General features: G+C 39.8%; 1 protein-coding gene across 1 annotated transcript in view; it reads right to left on the bottom strand.

Moving 5' to 3' along the window:
- The window catches only part of Cpb2 (carboxypeptidase B2), a 36,933-nt gene extending 22,825 nt beyond the window's left edge, over positions 1 to 14,108 (bottom strand). The window contains exons 1-3 of the mRNA XM_090342124.1: positions 14,002 to 14,108; positions 2,595 to 2,670; positions 146 to 270 (exon numbers count right to left, since the gene is read on the bottom strand). Coding sequence (XP_090198250.1) covers positions 146 to 270; positions 2,595 to 2,670; positions 14,002 to 14,075 — 275 coding nt within the window. The 5' untranslated portion in view covers positions 14,076 to 14,108. The remainder of the gene's footprint in view (positions 1 to 145; positions 271 to 2,594; positions 2,671 to 14,001) is intronic.
- Between the last annotated feature and the right edge of the window lie 5,626 nt (positions 14,109 to 19,734).

The following is a 19,734-nucleotide window of genomic DNA, read 5'->3' on the forward strand; positions in this document are numbered from 1 at the left end:
TTTATTACCAGAACATCTGGTGGCTAACCTTATCCCCATGTCTCATATCCTTGATTTTTTTCCAGAAAGTAATTATACCACTTTCTTGGCAGATGCATGACAAGCATCCAAAATAGGTATTTGTCATATAATACACGGTGCCTACCTGTATGGAATTCCGCTCGCATTCAAGTGGTCTTTCACATTGCTGACATCAGACACATTCACAAAAAAGTGGACTTCTTTTTTCTGTTTAATAAATTCAGCTGTAACTGGCTGCCAGAGAATAATCTACAATTGCAAAAAAATGGATAAAAACAGAGCTTTCCCCATCATTCTCATCTATAGCTAGAGCCATAAAATTTGTCTGTAAAAGAGACACAAAAAGGCCATTTTTATATGATTGGTCCCCATCCTTATATGTGAGACTAGTAACTTCAATTTGCAGGGAGTTCTTTCTATTCTGTGTAACTCTAGCTGTTAAAGATCTCCAACAAACAGGATACTTGAGTATTGGAATGAGACAATGAGTGATGAATGAATGAATGAATTTATGGATGCATATGTTAGATGTTTAAAGGGGAAATAAAATTTTGTCTAGAAAGAGACTTGATTAAACATAGATTTTGTTTAATAAAATTGCACGTGTTTGATATTATCAATTCAGCATTCCCTTTCCTTTAAATTATGGGCAATGCCTTTCAATAACATGTACATTTGTGCGATTTTACTGTACTTTTCAAAAGCACTTTCTCACTAATATCCTTTCTTCATTATAATACCACTTAGCTATCAGACAGGCAGATGCTATTTTCATTGTTCCGATGAAGAATTAAGCTAATTTGTTTAAAATTATAGACCAAGTAGCAAAAGAAATATGTGAAATCCCTGATGCTTTCTCTAGTGGTATTTCCTCCTTATCTTGCTAAGATGGCCACAAATGGTGGCCTAGCAGGTCACTGAGTTTGTCTTTTCAGATAAAAGACTCACATCATGAGAAATTGATCCAGTCAGCTCTTCTGCTGCCAGGAGCACAGAAAACAGGCGCCTCCAGTGGTCAACACTGGCAAGGCGTGGTACACTGAATTGGCTGGTGAGGGCTGCAGCCCTCACTGCACTGTGGATGTATTCTCCCAGTTAAGGAGTTCTTAGCACAAGGGATTTAACATGGCCCTTCCATTTCCAGATCCTTCCTCTTGATTCCTAGCAAACCTTCTCTTTATTGCTTTGTACTCTAATGCTTTCTATTTCTCAGAGAGACTAACAAACATAAATCCATTAGTTTTCTATCATGGTAACTTTCTAATTCTTAACAATGTTCTACCTCAACATAGTGATGGATTTCAGGTAAGGAAAATTTAATCATTGTTACCTTGTGGTTTTGATGTTCCTTAGTTAAGATCTACCGCTGTTTATTGTTGTTATTGTTTCAGGTTTTGTGGGTTTTTGTTTTGTTTTGTTTTTTGGTAGGTCTTGGGGCTTAGGACAAAGCACGGTCCCTGAGCTCTTCAGCTCAAGGCTATCACCCTACCCCCTGAGCCACAGCACCATTTCTGGTTTTCTAGTGGTTAATTGGAGATAAGAGTCTCAGGGTCTATAGGGCCCGGGCTGGCTTTGAACTGTGATCCTTAGATTTCAGCCTCCTGAGTAGCTAGGATTACAAGATTACAGGCATTAGCCACTGGCTCATTTTTTTTTTTTTTTGCCAGTCCTGGGCTTAAGCTCAGGGCCTGAGGACTGCTGAGCACTGTCCTTGAATTTTTCTCAAGGGTAGAACTCTACCACTTGAGCCTCAGCACCACTTCTGGCTTTTTCTAAGTATGTGGTACCAAGGGATTGAACCCGGGTCTTTGTGCATGCTAGGCAAGCACTCTACCACTAGGCCAAACTCCCGGCCCTCCTTTTTTTTTTTTTTAATGTTAGTTTTAGGGCTTGAACTCAAAGTGCTTTCCTTTAACTTTTCTGTTCTGGCATTCTACCACTTCTGGCCTTTTGGTGATAAATTGGAGGTAAGAGTCTCATGGCCTTTTCCTGCCTGGACTGCCTTTGAGCCATAATTCTCAGATATCTACCTCATATCTAGCTAGAATTACAGGAATGAGCCACGAATATTCCAGATTCACTGTTTTATGAGCAAAATTCTAGGAAAATCTTTCTACTACAGCAACTTTGTTTGGACATTCTCTACTGCTGGGAAATTACAGCACAAAGGATTCTAGGAAGAGTGCTATGGCTGTGAGAATGAAGGAAAAACTTTGAAAGAGGAGTTTTCTCCTGATTCCAGCAACTCAGACCTGTAATACTAGGTACTCGGGAGGCTGAGATCTGAAGATCATGGTTCAAAGCCAGCCCAGGCAGAAAAGTCCCCATGAGACTCTTCTCTCCAATGAATCTCTCAAAAATTGAAAGTGGCCCAGTGGCTCAAGTGGTACAATGCTAGCCTTGAACACAAAGAGGCTCAAGAGCAGTGCTCAGGCCCTGAGTTCAAGTTCCACAACTGACAAAAAAAGAAAAATAAAAAAAGAGGTTCTCTCCAGATAAATGTAAGAGGAGACATAGCACCCAGTGTCTACACAAAATACAACCAACATGAACATAAAGTAAAAAGAAATTACCTCATAAGTTTCAGTAAGATTCTGCAGAATTTTAACTTGCCTAGTGGTTCTAGGAAGAGCAAATAGAACCTGGCCACTAGGAAAAAAATAAAACAGATTTTAGTTAAACAAAAATATGGGGGAAAAAAAGCATACCTTATACCAGAGGGGCCTGTCAGACAATTGTAAGAAGGAAATGTTAGGCCTGGGAATGGTTGTTTATATCTGCAATCCCAATTAATTGGGAATTGGAGATAAAAGGGTTGAGATTTAAGACAAACCCAGTCAAAAAAGTTAATGAGATCTTATATCAGAAAAGAAGAAAAAAGGAAGTGGCACTGTGGTTCAAGGGGTAGGGCAGTAGCCTTGAGCTGAGGAGCTCAGGGACAGGGTCCAAGCTCCATAGCCAACAAAAAAGAAAAAAAGGAAGAAAGGAAGGAAGAGAAAAGAAAGAGAAAAAAAGAAAGACAGGCTAATGAAAAAAAATTAGATGTGGCTTAAGTGATAGAATGCCTGCCTAGCAAATAGAAAGTTCTGAGTTCAAAAGCTAGGACAGATACTTAAACCAATCCCCATAGAAATTTTTGACACTGGATCACCATAGATTAAGTATAATAAGTCCCTCCCCCTTTATTACAGAATCAAAAGCTCTCTTGAGTGAGGATCAGTGCATGTGTGCATGCATGTGTGTGTGTGCGTGTATGTAGGGACAAAATCTGACTGACTTGGAGAAGAGGGAATAAAAATAATCACCTGATCAGCCTATATGGACAGCCAGTTTCTGTAATATCCCAGCCATTTTGGGGGGCCCTTAATCCCCAGCAATAGCGTCACCAGCACTCAGTGAACCGAGCTAGGAGTAATCGAGCCAGCAGTCAGTTTAATAGCAGCACCGAGGCTACCCTCACCTTCGGGCTGAGAGCAGCCACAACCATCAGGGGGGCTGAGTTTTTACAGGTAAACACCACATGCAGGTGGTAGTCACCGTATGACACCACCTGACGATGCCCACAGTTAAGAACTACAAGGATGGAACCACTCACAGGTGGTCGTAGCCACTCACAGATGGTCGAGCAAGTAAAACATTTTCAGGAAAGCAAGATCAATTTGTCAGCTAAACCTGCCAGGGTACTACAGTTTCTGGCCCCTTTGTCCTGCTGCTTGCCTTGAGTGGCCTTTACTTTCTCTTTGCAATAAACTTTTCCTTATTTGACTTCTTGTGATTCCCACTGTAATGGGTTCACTGAGTGCTGGTAACTATTGCTGGGGGGGAGGGGGAATCCAGGGCCTCCCAAAATGGCTGGGATATTACACCCATGGCTTATGTATCAGTAAGAGCACAAACTGAGCAAATGTAGGCCCTGAGTTCAAACTCTAGTACTGCTAGAAGAGAGAAAGAGGGAAAGTGAGAGAATAAGTTAAGCAAGAATGACTGGGGTATAATGGCAGGAGACCAAAGAGCATCCTGGGAAGATGGCATCTTGCTCATTGCTGCCAAGTATAGGGTTTGGTTGTTTAGAGACAAGAACAATATGGATAAGCAAAAATGAATTTGGTAAATTATGTTAGCCTCTCCTGGGTAAAGTTGAGAATGCACGCTGAGGTATTTGGAGTATGTACAAAATTAACAGAAGACTCACATCACTGATGGAAGGGTGGTTTTATTTGGAGAAATGTGATTTAAGGATTCCAAACCATGAAAACAAGCCTTCAGAGACTGCATTATGGAAGAGGGAGGAAGTGGCTCACAAGAAACCATATAGTGGGACATTTTATACCAGTTCCCTAAACAGCATAAAGTGTTCAACCACTGCTTAAGGACATACATTGAAACCTATGGACTATAGCATTGTTCATAAAACCATAACAGAAAACTAGGTGAAGGAATGGCAGTAAGAGAGCTGTTCAATCTGGATACTGTCTCAACATTCCAGGATGCTTCATAGTCATAAAGAATGAGGTTGATTTATGTGAGTTCTCTTAGGGCAATTTTCATGATGTATTAAGGGAGTAAAGCACAATGTGTCAAACTGTGAAATACGATCCTGTTTTTGGAAAAAAAATAAGAAAAAGAAAAGCTCCTATGTGTTAAGAGTAGAAAAAGGTTATGAATAAAGAACACATTATTAACATTAATTTGGAAGATGGAAATTGTAATTGAAGGTGAAACGAGGAGGGAGCAACATGAGTTTATTTTCAGTATTGGCAATCTGCCCCAGGGCCTTGTGCATATAGAGCATTATGCCTCCCTCCCTCTCTCTCTCTCTCTCTCTCTCTCTCTCTCTCTCTCTCTCTCTCTCTCTCTCTCTCTCTCTCTCTCTCTCTCTCTTTCTCCTCCCATTCCTCTCCCCTCCCCTCCCTCCCTCCCTTCCCTCCTTCCTTCCTTCCTTCCTTCCTTCCTTCCTTCCTTCCTTCCTTCCTTCCTTCCTTTCTCCTTTCTCTCCTTTTTTCTCTTTTGGTGCTAGTCCTGGGTAGCTAGGATTATAAGTAAATTATATTTACTTAAATTTGTTCATTGTTATTGTAAAGGTGATGTACAGAGGGGTTACAGTTACAGTTACATCAATCAGCACATGAGTACATTTCTTTTTCAGCAATGTCACTCCTTCCTTTGTTCTCTGTTTTTCCCTCCTGTCCTTACCCACAAAGTGTACAGTTCATTTCAACATAGTGTTTTGTATCACTGCTGCATTTGTTCTCCCTTTGTCCCTCCATTTTTGTGCCCCTCCTTGTCCTCCAAAGACAGATGAACAAGACAAAAAGAAAAGAAAATGAAAACAACAACAAAGAAAAAAATCTGTCTTACTTTCATTTCCTGGAATTAATTCCAATAAATATTATTTTACATGATCAGAGGCACATAGGCATTGTATCGTTGTGTTTCTTGCCTAAGATGTCTACTTTTTTTATAAACAAAAAATAGCTTTAAAAAGATTGACCAGTAAAACCATATTTAAGGGCTACTGTGAGCTTGTCAGTGGGTGCTGCAGTTCCTGTCCCTCCTCCCAGCCCATCTAAACATTCCTTATTTTTACAATAAGTAAAAACCTCTGGGCCCACGGCAGAACATTATCACCCACTGGGTTTTCTTGTCTTGCTCTGTGTGAATCTTTTGGTATTCGTCCTGACATTTCTAGTTAACTTAGTCTAAGCCATTGCTTTCTTGAAGCTTCTGAAAATCATCCGATCGGCATCATGGTTAGTGCCATTTCCCAAGGATCAAACAGGAATGTTAAGTGCTTTAGCAGAGCACTTCATCCTTAGGGTATTGTCATGTATCGATTCACATGTCTAGCACAGCCAAGCTTTGTTCCATCTTTTGTCATTGGCTTGGTGGTCAGACCGGAAGTGGAGGTGGATTCTGAGAGCCAATAGTTGTACATGTCACCACAGAATGAGCTCCCTGATAGAAACAGGGACAGTTAGATCTCTTGACCATCAGTCATAAGTAGGGCACAATTATTATAATGAAAGAAAGCTTAGAACAGTACCCAGAGAAAACAATCTCCACCAAGCAATGAACTTAAGGGTTTTCAAGGACAACATAGATGAACGACCAACTAAAGTATTGCTAAATACTTGCAATCAAAATTAAGTAAGGATGGATAAAGAGAGACTGAGAACAGTTATTCATTCAAATTTCACCATCCATTGCCCGGTGTTTGGATCTGAGTCAGTAGTTAGATTGAGAATTAGTGCAGAAGGGATTCTCAGGTACCCACCCACCAAGAGAGATCCTGTAACAGTATAAAAACCATTCAAAAGGATCATGACTCCCGAAGCCCTTTACCAGAAACCGGTGGTAATTAACTTGAGCAACAGCACACTAAACTCCTATGTTAGTTTGTTACTTGTAAGGCATAAAGTAGGAAAAGAAAACCTAAAGAAATCTCTAGAACTACTTTCTCCTCCAACCACAGTAGTAAAGGGATAGGAATGGAAGACATCAATCAGCAACACCTTAAAGATATAAAGATTTCAAGGATAGGGATTCCCATTAAATCCACATTTAATTCACCAGCTCAGCTCTTACCAGTTGGCATTAATGTACTTAGTACTCAAGGCGTTACCTTTGCTAGGATATGGTACATGATATTCAGCTACCAAGCTGGCCATCCCATTAAATCAGAACCAGGAATAGTCAAGAACAGCCAGGCCACAAGGGCTCACCTCTATAATTCTAGCTATTCTGGAGGCTGAGCTCTGAGGACCACAATTCCCAGCCAGCTCAGGCAGGAAAGTTCATGAAACTCTTATCTCCAATTAACTACCAAAAAGTTGAAAATAGAACTGTGGCTCAAATGGTGAAGCACTAGCCTTGAGAAAACTCCCCATGCCTTAAAGTTCAAGCCCCAGGATGGGCACATATACAAAAAGAAACAGTCAAAATCCAATGAGGAGCTGGGTGCCAGTGGCTCATGCCTGTAATTGTAGCTACTCAGGAGGCTGAAATCTGAGGATTATGGTTTGAAGCCAGCCTGGGCAAGAAAGTCCAGGAGACTTATCTCCAATCAACCACCAGAAAGCCAGAAATGGAGCTGTGGCTCAAGGTAGTAGACTGCTAATCTTGAACAAAAAGCTGAGGAACAATACCTAGGCCCTATCTTCAAGTCCCATGACTAATCATGTGTGTGTGTATGAACATATACACATAGATATACATACACATATACATATGTATATATACATATGTGCATATACACATGTATATACATGTGTATGCATATGTGTCTATATACATATCTCTGTCCATATATTTACATATCAATATCTATATATACATATCTATCTATATCTGTCTATCTGTACTTAAGAGGAGCATCAGTGTGTCCTTAAGAGTTTTGCTCCAGCATAAATTAACTTTCTCAATCTCTCCCATGCAACAATCTAGAAGGAACTAGCCTGTGTGGGTGTGCCAGCATGCCATTCCACTGTATGCCATAATGTTACTTTGGGGTCTAATGAAGATACCAAGTACATTGGAGGCCTTGATAAGTCTCATGTGCTCCAAAAAGTGGGAACTATATACAGAGTGTCGTGTTAGGGTCAAGTGGCCTGGGAGTCAACTGAGCCAGCCTTTCCAAACTAAAAGACAGAAAAGAGATTACACCTCTTATTTCCACGACAAAGAGAAGAGAGAATAGTTCTTTGGTAGAACTCTGGGACCTTGAATATGTCTTCCCTGGATCTTGAATATTGCTTCAATCCATATACTGGGTGACATGCAAGGCCACCACTTTTGTGAGCTAACCAAAACAGAAAGGTTCAGGAGATGGTTCAAGAAGCACTGCACTGGCCATTGACAGACCAATTCGAGTTAGATGCATCTGTAGGGTGAATAGGACATACCATGAAGAATAAGTCAACTACAATGACTCCACCTCATTCCTTCCACTCTAGATATTAGCTTAGTTCTGCCGGCTAGCATCAGTATAGGAGATCATGGAATATTTCATTCACAGATACATGATCTCTTATTGTATCAGAGTGAGGGATTTACTTGACCATAAAAGAATTGCAAACATTGGCACATTATCATGGGATTCACTGGACCTACCACATACCACACCACCCAGAAGCCAATAACTTGAAATAGTTCTTAGAATGTCATGTCAAAGAATCGGTAGGAATGCTAACTTGGAAAGAGGCAACATCTTGCTAAATATAACACATACTTTAAGTCAATAATGATTATGAGATGTTGTGTTCCTACTTGGAAACTACATGGTTTCAGTAACCAAGTTGGAGTGGAGTGGCTCCATTTACCATCACTCTGAACAATCCACTAGAGGAATTTATACTTTCAATCTATAAATATGGATTCTGTTAAGTTTAATGTTCCGGTAGCTAGAGGGTAAGTGCTTTTCAAAGGAGCAGAACATAAGCCCTACTACTGAAAGCCTCTGTAGCTAAGTAGTGGTTTAACCTTCTTGTGTCAACACATTGCAGGAGGGAGAAGAGGTAGCATGTTAGAAAGGGTAACCAATGCTGGTCGTGAGCTGGGTATTGAACACTGCATTCACACAATATATTTGTCATTCAGGCAATAAACTTGGCATTCTGTGAAACAGTTGCTCAATTTAATGTATTTAGGTACAACAGCTGTAGCTCAACAGGGTACGGTATTTGGAACTTTGACCCATAGGGAACAGTGTAGACAAACAGCTGCTAGCTTAGGGTAATAAGAATACAGGACAAGAAGAATGTGGCTCAATACTAGCCACAACCATGGAGTCTGTGGTTCATTCCACTATTCCTCTTGCATTCCTCAGGACAGGAAAACGAATCAGAGTCCCAGAAGAGTTACTCTAAAAGCTTACATTATAAAACAAATTGATCTGAGTGGGCTATAGTGGGCTGAGTGGGCTATAGCCAGATCCCCATTCAGAAATAAAGTCTCATTCTTCAGCTTGTAGTGTTGGAAATTACATTCCGAGCTGAGTCCCTTTCTTCACAGAAGGGGATGTTGCCCTCCACCAAGCCTGATCCACATCCAATGACTAATAAACAGGGTTACAAATGATGCCTGCATGGCCCAATTTGACATAATTCTGCAGACCCTACAGGAGAAGCGGAAGCAGAAACATCACAGTTCATTTCCCCCTTTGCCCAATTCTTCTTCATGCACCTTTCCACAGCTGTTGATGCAGCCTCCCACATGCAAATACCCTGGAGTGTACTTCCTGGAGGAAACTAGTCTGTAACGATTACAGTCTAGTCTATGAGATAAACCGTGGCAAGTGATAATGTTTACCAAAGTGCATTAGATGAAGTATGAAAATAGCACAATGCAACCCACTGAATAGTTTTAAAGGACGGTTATAAGAGAAAACAATATAGGAGTGATTATCATCAAAATACATTATACACATGTACGGAAATGTCATAAGAAAATGCATAACAAATACTAATTTTTTTTGTGGGGCTTGAATCAGGGAAGGGAATGGGTGCTGTCCCTGAGTCCTGTTGTGTTCAAGGCTAGTGCTCTATCACTTGAGCCATAGCACTACTTCTGGTTGTTGTTTTTTTTTGCTAGTCCTGGAGCTTGAACTCAGGGCTTTACCATTGTCCTTGGGCTTTCCTCAAGGCTAGTGCTCTATCACTTGAGCCACAGCACCACTTCCAGCTTTTCTCTATGTACATGGTACCGAGGAATTGAACCCAGGATCTTCGTGCATGCTAGGCAGCAGTCTACCACTGGGCCAAACTCTCAGCCCCCACTTCTGTTTTTTGAGTGGTTAATTTGAGATAAGTGTCTCATGGGGATTTTTCTGCCTGAACTGACTTTGAAACACAATCCTCAGATCTCAGCCTCTTGAGTAGCCAGGATTATAGGCATGAGACACCAGTGCCCAGCAACGAATACTAATAATAAAACAGAAAATCGATATATTTAAATGGTATAGTCTGCTACCAGAATACAATGTCATAAGTCACTTTTGCTGTGGTAATCAGAGAATGGAAATTTCCTCCGAGAGGTAGGATTTGATAAATAAAAGAATAAATGGCTTGCCTGAAGTTACATGAATGGACACAGTTAAGGAACGGCAAGTGACTCAGATGGGAGGAATATGGGGCTTAAGTAAAGATGTACCAAGAAATAAAAGCAGAAGACAATCTGACCATCAAGAGATATGACATTCTGGAGACAGGACTCTGGTTTGTATTTACAAGGTATTTAGGTATCATTTGGAAGTGGCAAACTCAAGGGGAAGTAGTTTTTGAGGTGAGAGATAAAGAAATTGAAAAAAAGATTGAAAAGTACAAACATAATGAAATTAATCACTCAATAAAAAATTATATCCAGGATCTAACGTTTCATATTATGATTATGATGATTATCTTTAGTAGCTGTACATCAGGGTTTCAATTCAATATGTGACTGGTTACCAGGTAACAGTTCTGGCATTCCAGCTTAGCTATCCAGAGCCTTCTGTAGTATTTACTTTTTGTTTTCTCTAAGGATGTGATTATCTTCATCAAGAATTGTCCCCTATAAGGTTTCCAGTGGAGAGGTCACACTTTATCATGGTTCTGAAAGAAGCTGCTGAACTGTTCCTGAGCCACGGAAAGAAGCCCAAAGCTACAATCTAGTTACCTGCTTTACAGAGTTTTAGGGCCATTGATAGTCTGTTCTTGGAGATGAAAATAATTTATCACTAGTAGCTATGTGAAAGTGAATAAACAGGTTTCCAGTTTATTCTCCAGGTAGCCAGATAGACCATCAAGCTAATGCAGAGAATCCTTCCTGTGTCTGTGAATAATTCAGAAGCCTTCTATCCTAATACTTCCTCACTTCCCCATTCCTGTCCTTCTTTCCTTTCTGTTTCCTCATTTTCTTTTCTTAAACAGCCCAGCTGACAAACTGCAGTTAGGTACTCACTGCACAACACAATTAATGATTTTGTTTATAAAGTTGCTAGGATTTTAGTTTTACCCTTTGTATTATTTGGCCTTTAATATCAAGTAAATATAAAGAGTTAGGTTCTAAGCTGTCTTCCCCTTTGACATATGGTATTTATGCCTTTAATTTTGTATTGTTGTTGTTGTTCCAGGGAATTCACTGATGAGCTTTATCAAAATGCACCTACAAATCAGCCACAAAGAGGTTGCCTGAATACAGAGTGTTATTAGGAAAATGGTCGTGACAAGAAAACAATAATGAAGAAACAGATTGTGGAAAATGCCAGGCCATTAGTTCTTTTTAGAAGCGTTTAACTTCTAGCCCCCAGAAATTATTTATCAAAGACTGTCACTTGGAATGAAATTAGATTCTCCTTTTAGCTTCAGAAATGGGTTATTTCTGGGAAAATAGTGCAGAAATACAGAATCATTTGGTATATATATACATATATATAGCTTCTTTGTATTATATGCATACTATATGTGTTACTATAAAAATAGTAGTTTACCTTCTCCCTTTCTTACAGGATATACAAATTATTAAATATTTCCAATGTGCTATTATTTAGTTAAATTGTAGTCATATTCTCATTCTCTCTAAGCACCAGGATCAATCAAACTTTAGAGTATTTGCTAAAGCAAAATATAGTGAGACCCACAAATGTAGGAATTTTCTCGATTATGTCTTTACCATTTTCTTTTGTCTAGCTCCTTTTACATCATATATCCCCACTCAACTAATACTTAACACTTATTTCAAAGAGATGTACTAAGAGATGAAACTAAACAGCTTGTCATGTTTCATTTAGCTCAAGGAGCTACTGGAGCACAGAAGTTCAGGCACAGCCTAGTCGGCAAGATTCCCTTCTCAAAAAGGAAGAAAAAGAGAACAATCTGGAGGTAAAGTTTTATAATAGTCTCAACAGTCAACCCCAAGTTTGCTTGCACTCGGTTGGTGCTGTAGCCATACATACCCCTGTGAGTGGGTGAGAACCTTCATTTCTCCTATCCCCACTCCAACCCAACTCCCAGGCCATCTTTTCACTATCTTCTCTTTGATTTCACTGTGACTAGACATAACCTCCTTCGAACTGATTCCTTTTATGATTTCTTTACATTTTAAAAAATTTTTCTAATAATACCCACTAGGGTAACTTCACTCTGACATTTCTACTCATAATGTATTTCATTCCATTTCACTCCCTCTATCATCTGCCTCCACTCGCTTCTTAGAATAGTTTCAACAGATTTTATTGCTCTGTTTTCATGGATGCAAAGAATCTCCTGGAACCATAGTCATCTCTATTCACCTTTCATGATTTCTACATTGTTTAGCATCAAGGTAATGAAATGTAGGGTTGGAATGAAGCTAAAGTGCATCCAATCCAAATTCTTCAATTACTGTTTATTCTAGTGATACATTTTTCTCCTGATGTAAAATGTCAAAACATGGACAGGGTGTGGTGGTACGTTCCCATACCCCTAACTTCTCAGAATGTGAAGGAAGAAAGATTGTGTGAGACCAGGAGTTTGGGGGCAGCCTTGGCAACATAAAAAGACCTTATTTCAAAAAGAAAAAGAAAAATATTCTACGAATATTTTTCTATGATGGGCATAACATTGCCAAGTGCTGAGCCAAGTACTTTACTATCAAGGAAAATAGGACTACGGTGTCTCATCTGAACACAATGTTATTACTCTTTTTCTCCCTCAACCTCTTTGTTCCTTAGTTAAATCAAACATTCAATTAGGGAACATTAAAAATAGCAAAAACCTTAAAATCATGCTGATGTGTTTAAAATAAGAGACATAAGCCACTAATTATTCTGGCAATTTGAATTTCTTATGTCAATTCAACAAAACCAGTATTTCATGAGAAAATGTGTTACTTGTGACTTGGCAGTCATATTGAGCCTATTTCCCTCCCAGCCAAAAAAAAAAAAAAAAAAAACAACCACAGCCTCAGGCTCACCAGAGCCAGAGAAGGCTTGTTCTCTGAACTATTGTCCTATTTTTTTTTTATGACTCAGAAAGTTATTTTTTGTTAAAATTTGTTTTCCTGCTTTTAGTATGTTCCCCACCATATATCTCCATTACTCTTGTTGCAGACACAGGAGGAAAGATGTCTGACTCACAGCTAAAAAGGATGATAGAAGCAAAACAAAAAGAAAAAAAGTAATACAGTCCCAAAGTAAATAGTATCGTGTGTGTGTGTGTGTGTGTGTGTGTGTGTGTGTGTGTGTGTGTGTGTGTGATGGGACTTAAACCCTGGGAACTGTCCCTGAGCTCTTCAGCTCAAGGCTACTGCCCTACCCCTGAGCCATAGCCCCACTTCCCATTTTCTAGGGATTAATTGGAGATAAGAGTCTCACAATCTTTTGTGCTGGCTTTGAACTGCAATCCTTAGATCTCAGCCTCCTGAGTAGCTAGGATTACAGGTATGAGCCACCACACATTTAAATTTGACAAATTAATAAATACATGTATCCTAGAACTACTTACTCTATATTTTATACATACTTACATATAAGTTCATATATGGTTCATGATAGAATATCCTAAAGAAATTGCTCTAAGAAAAATAAAATTAGACACTCGCGCATGTGATCTCCACAACTTTTCTTCCATTCATATTCTATGATGAATATTCACCATTCAAATCTCCTATTTAATACCTTTCCCCTCTTCTCCCTCTCATGTTCTCTGCACAAGAAGAAAATAAATTATCTAAATATAGTTAATATATTTAACTAGATAGGAAGAACATAAATTATATCACATGTTAATTTGCATTGAATATCTTATCATCTAGGATTCTTCCAGTAATAAAAACTAGAGCCAGCAAAAGAGAAGGATGTTTTGTATCTGCTGAGGATCTATTGCGCTGAAATCACCTATTTGTTATGGCATCTTGGAAAATTTCCAAAAGAGTTGGTCTTCAATGGTTCAACACTGTACTGCTCCATAGCCCAGCATGCTGGCTTTAGTCTAGGGCTCCCTGCCTTCTAGAATTCTAGTGAGTTACCTCTGAAAGCCGAAGCCATGTTTCTCACAGAGGAAGACCAAAGCTACCAGGATTCCAAGGCTATAAAGCTTCATCCTGAGAACGAAGTTCTCTGACAACGATCTGTACTGCTAAATTCTCTGAAGAGAAAGTCCCAGGTAGATAGTTGCCTAAGGGTCTTCTTTACACACTGGTTAAACTATAACTTGTTCTGGTGACCCAGTCAGCTTAGCTCCTACTTCCACTCCCCAACAGGTAAAAAATGCATGTTTACGTTAGCTCAGCTGATAATGAAGCCTTCAAAAAGAAAATAAGATGAGAGCCGTTCTTAGTTAAGACTATTTAGTGGATGTTTGATTAGTCAGAGCCGTTCTTAGTTAAGACTATTTAGTGGTTGTTTGATTAGTCAGGGAAGAGAAGGCCTAGAAAGCAGTACTAAAGCAGGATCTGTGCTGGCCATGGGGGGAAAAAAAAAAACTAGTCATGCACTATTGACTGATGTATTTTGCCCCATGCGGAGAATGGCAGGCTCCAGTGAAATATCAAAAACGTCTTCTTTCTGGGCACCAGGGGCTCCTGCAATGTACTCTTACATGCCTCTACTTAGGAAGCTGAGATCTGAAGATCTTATTTTCAATTAAACACTAAATGCCAGAAGTGGAGCAATGGCTCAAGTTTAGAGTGCTAGCCTTAAGTGAACAAGCTAAGGAACACTGCTCAGACTCTGAATTCAAGTCCTAGTACTGGTAAAACAAACAAACAAACAAACAAAAAAAAACAAAAGACATGATTTTCCTTTCTTCTGTCTTTGTCAACATTTCTAAGTTAGATGAAGGGGAGTTCTCCGGTATTGTGGCTAATATCATGCTAAATATGAGGTAGAGGGTGTGTGGAGGATCATAGGATCTCCATCCAAAAATACCTTTTCTTGAGCATATAATGGAATAGGCCTATCCCAAGGAAGAAATAGTATGTAACAGGGGCTAGTTCAAACAGTAAAGACATCAGGTAGCTTGAAGTCACATTAATTTAAAAAAGGCTATTAAAATAACCTTCACCTGCCAGGAGCTGATGGCTCATACCTATAATCCTCGCTACTCCGGAGGCTGAGATATGAGGATCATGGTTCATAACTACCCTGAGCACAAAAATCCGTAAGACTCATATCTCCAATTAACCACCAGAAAATCCAGAAGTGGTGCGTGCTATAGCTCTAGTAGGGTGGTAGCCTTGAGCTGAAGAGCTCAGGGACAATGCCCAGGCCCAGACAATCGCCAAAATAAATAAATAACCTTCACCTAAATCAAGGACCACCATCCATCATTTTGAAGGTGTGAATATGTAAAATTCCATTTTATACAAGGCCACCATATTATTTATATGTGTTCTCTGTGGATGGTTGCAGGGCTGTAGAGCTTAGATGATTGGCATCTCCCACAAAGCGATGAATGAGATATACACACAAAAGTCATGTGGCAAAGCAAAGAAAGAGTGGAACATGGTAAAGTGGACGCCAAGGAAGATAATAGTACCTAGTTAAGGTAAAAGGTGAGCTCAAACTTAACAGTTCTTTTTCTTTGCTCTCCTTGCAGGAAATAAGAGTTTAAAACTCAGAATGAATGCTGAATGCTGGTGGTTCATGCCTGTAATCCTGGCTACTCATGAGGTTGAGATCTGAGGATCATTGTTCAAAGCCAGTCTGGAAAGGAAAGTCCAGACTCTTATCTCCAATAAACTACTCAGAAATGGCTAAAAAAAAAATGGCACTGTGGTTCAAGTGGTAGAGAGCTAGCCTTGAGCACAGAAAGGCTTAGGGACAGCACCCAGGCCCAGAGTTCAACCCCTAGGACCTGCAAGCAAACAAACACAAAACAAAAGGAATGGCATCCTTGCACATACAATAAGATACAAGAATATTTTGGGGGGGGGTGGGTTATTTGGCTTTAACTAGGCCTGGGTGCTGTCCCTGAGTTCTTTAGCTCAAGGGTACCAACCTACCCTTGAGCCCCACTTCCTGTTTTTCTAGAAGTTAATTGGAGATAAGGGTTTCAGATCCTTTTGTGTTTGGGCTGGCTTTGAACCTTGATCCTCAGATCTCAGCCTCCTGAGTAGCTAAGATTACAGGCGTGAGCCACTGTGCCTGGCTCAAAAAAAAGATTTTACATGCTTATATTTTTTTCTTATCAAATGACAGAAATTATGTATAAAATAATAAATAGGAAAAAGACACACGGCTTCTGTTTCAGGTCAACAAGGTGACAGCCATGTTATTAGGTGGCAAACATAATATGGCAAGAATTTCACAAAGAGCCCTAAACCTCTGTCTTTACTAAGGCTGTTTCTACAGATCAGCTCAGCGGGGAGGTGTGCCTGAGACTTTCTCCCAAATTGGAGTAGTCAAAGTAAAAGAGCAAAGGCCACAGTGATCCTGGCTAGCCCTGGACTTATTGTTAGTAAGCACTGAGACTCAATTAATTTAATGTTTTTCATTATGAGCTCATGTGCAGTTTAATTGGCAAGCTTTCCTTTCAAAATCATTCAGCCATTAAAGCTGCATAATCTTAGGCGGTTTTGAATAGGCATAATTGATAAACCTTTTTTCCTTTCACACATTTTCTCTCATGTTTATTCATGGAAAGCCAATCATCATATAATTTACGCAAAGTCTTGGGATATCTGGCAAATTCTATTCCTAAAAGTAGAGATGATGCCACAGTCTTAGAAACTATTGAAAAGGGAGATGTGAAGCCTGCACCAGCTCAGTCTTCAACTCTAATTCTTTTACTCTGGCCAGGATGACTGAATCTAAGACTTGTAGCCCCAAGAAAGCTACTTTGGAAGCCAGGGAAGAAAGTGCTTGCTGATTGAGTGGTTAAATTGTGAAGAAAGCAAGGATTAGCTACCAACTTATTCTATGCTTACAGTCTCCCTCCCTCCCTCCCTCCCCCTCCCTCCTTCCCTTCTTCCTTCCCTCCCCACTCCCTCTCTCTTTCTCTCTGTGATTCTCTCTCCTGCCAGGGTAGAGTGGAGTTGACCTGAACCAGTCATCAGAATCTCCAAGAATGGAAAATGCAGAATCCTACACCCATCAACACTATAGGCACTGAGTTTCAAGGCAGCGTCTGGACCATTTTTCGTAGTGATACATAGGCATTCTCAAGTCTGAGAATCACTCCTATGCCCTAAACTATCTGTGGCCACGAAAGGGCAAGTCCCATTCCCTGTCAGCCATATTGGTCTTCTGGTTTTCAAAGACAGTGATTTCCTTTCATTCATAGGATCTGTGTATATTACAATCTACTTTATGGATCCATTTTTCTCTGTTTCTCATTAGGGGGTTCATCAAAGATGATAATGATGGAGTTATAACTGCAGGAAGCAATTGCAAAGTATGTATTTTAGAGGAAAGCATAGCTCTGAATGCCTTTGGGCAGGTTGGTTTACTGAGATACTTAACGTGTCACTGGACACCATAGAGAAGTTGACCCCAGGTCAGTAGATTTACAGTGGGTGAAGGAAGATGGATGAACTACTAGAAGATGGTTCTCACAAGAGACAAATAAATGGACCTGGTAGAACAACAAGCTAGAATTATTTGGACTGCTGCCACAGAGGAAAAGGATGAAAGAGGAGATACTGAAGGGCAAAACTTCATGCTCAGAGGATTGGTCACTCTGGCTATCCTCAATGATATACCAATGATGAGAAGACATTGGTAGAAAGCTCTTTGAACCTCTCAAGTCCAAGTAAGTAAAGCTGGCTAGCTGAGTCTCCTATAAACAATAGATCTTTTAAATGAAAAGTCTTAAGATAGGCTCTTTTGAGGCCACTGTTTCTCAAATTTTTATATGCATTTGAAATATGTTAGCCCATTTCCCATCACTACAATTAAGTACCACAGTCTAGCCAATATATACAGAAATTTATTTCTTGTAGCTTTAGAGCTTGAGAAGTCTAAGATTAAGATGTAGACTTTACAGAATCCAAGATGATGCAAGGTATCACACAGCATGACGTATCAAAGAGTGCTTGCTTTCATTAAAAAAGAAAAATACTTCCACAATAGCTCACTAATCTATGAATGGATTAATTCATTCACCATCTCCCAAGAGTCCAACCTTTAAATGACATTGACATATGACTTTGGGGATTGAATTTCCAACACATGTAACCTATGGGATAAACATTCAAACCATAGCATGAATCAAGTGAGGATCTTTAAAAAAAAAATGCAATTCTGATTCAGAATCTAGAGATTCTGCATTTCTAAACACTGTTCGGGTGCCTGTGGGCCAAACTATACTTACAGCAAGAAGGATGGAATATTTGGGACTCCTAATGGGACTTTGTTGAAGCTGGATCCAGAAACGTCTACTTGGTCATAAAATATGGTGTTCGATTTTCACAGTTTTAGAATAAAATATTGGCTTGCATTATAATTCCCTAAAGATTTCTATTCTAAAAATCATGTGTGATGCCTAGCTGTTAACTAAAATATCAGAGAGCACAAAAATAACCACCATTGGGGCTGAGAAAGTGGCTTCATGATAAGAGTGGAAGCCCTAGGGTTCTATTCCTCAGCACCACATGAATAGAAAAGGCCTGATGTGGCACTGTGAATCAAGTGTAGAGTGCTAGCCTTGAACAAATAAAGCTCAGAGATAATGCCCAGGCCCTGAGTTCAAGCCCCAGGACTAGAAAAAATACCACCATTTGCCTCCCTGTCTGAATGTTAATGAGACCATTTATGTGTATACGCGCATATGTTTTAGATGCAGGAAAGCACACAATTTTTGTTTTGTCATTCAGTCACAGATTTAGTTGGTAAATTCTGCCTTTCAGAAACAGAGAAAGGACACTGAGTAAAGAACCATCTTTAATAGCTGAAGGTTTCATAAGAGGAATTGTATTGGGAAACCATCAAAGTGAGTTGATTTCATAAGAGGTCTAGTTAACACTGCTCATGCTTGCTCTGGCTCTCAGCCGTGTTTTCTCCATAGTGAAGCTGGCAGCCCTGGGATTGGCATTGCAGTGTCAGTTTCACCAGTGCTGACCTTTCTGCCGAACCTTTTGGTTCACTGGTGTGGACTAAGAACAAAGATCAATGACAATAGACGCAGCCAATTTCTGGTGGAAAGTGGCCAGAGGAATGATTGCAGGGATGCTGGAGGCACAAAGACATGTCTCATGCGCCCAGAATTCATCTGATATGGACTGTCTAAGAGTTTACACAATCTTTACTAAAGAGATCATGTTTGTCCACCTGGACACAAACTAGATGTGTGTGCGTGTGTGGGCGTACACGTGACTGCAGTTCCAAGTGGATGAAATCACGAGTTTGGCTGGGACTTTGCAAGATCATCTACTCCAACATATTGGATTGCTAGGCTCTAAGGCCACAATTTCCAGGCAGACATTCATTCATTTTATTCTAAAAACTCACCAAGTGAGTTTCCTCACAATTATTTCTCTCTGTTCAACCCTCTTCCATAGTCAGAAAATGTTTGCTTCTGACTAGTAAGCAAACAATGACTGAGATATTATGGGGGGAAAAATCTGGAAATGTGACTGAGAGGCATAACTTATGCTTGCAGTTTGTGTTCTTGAGATGGAGACTGGAGCATCACAATTCTAAGCCAGCCTGGACAAATAAATAAAACCCTCTCTCACCATCAATTAGTTGGATGTGGTACTACAAAGAACTATAAACTAGAACAGAAATTCAAGCCAATCCCAGTTTCTCCCATTTTTGTA

This window comes from Megascapheus bottae, chromosome 11 (genome assembly GCF_031878675.1).
Source record: "Megascapheus bottae isolate mThoBot1 chromosome 11, mThoBot2.hap1, whole genome shotgun sequence".
Lineage (NCBI taxonomy): Eukaryota > Metazoa > Chordata > Mammalia > Rodentia > Geomyidae > Megascapheus > Megascapheus bottae.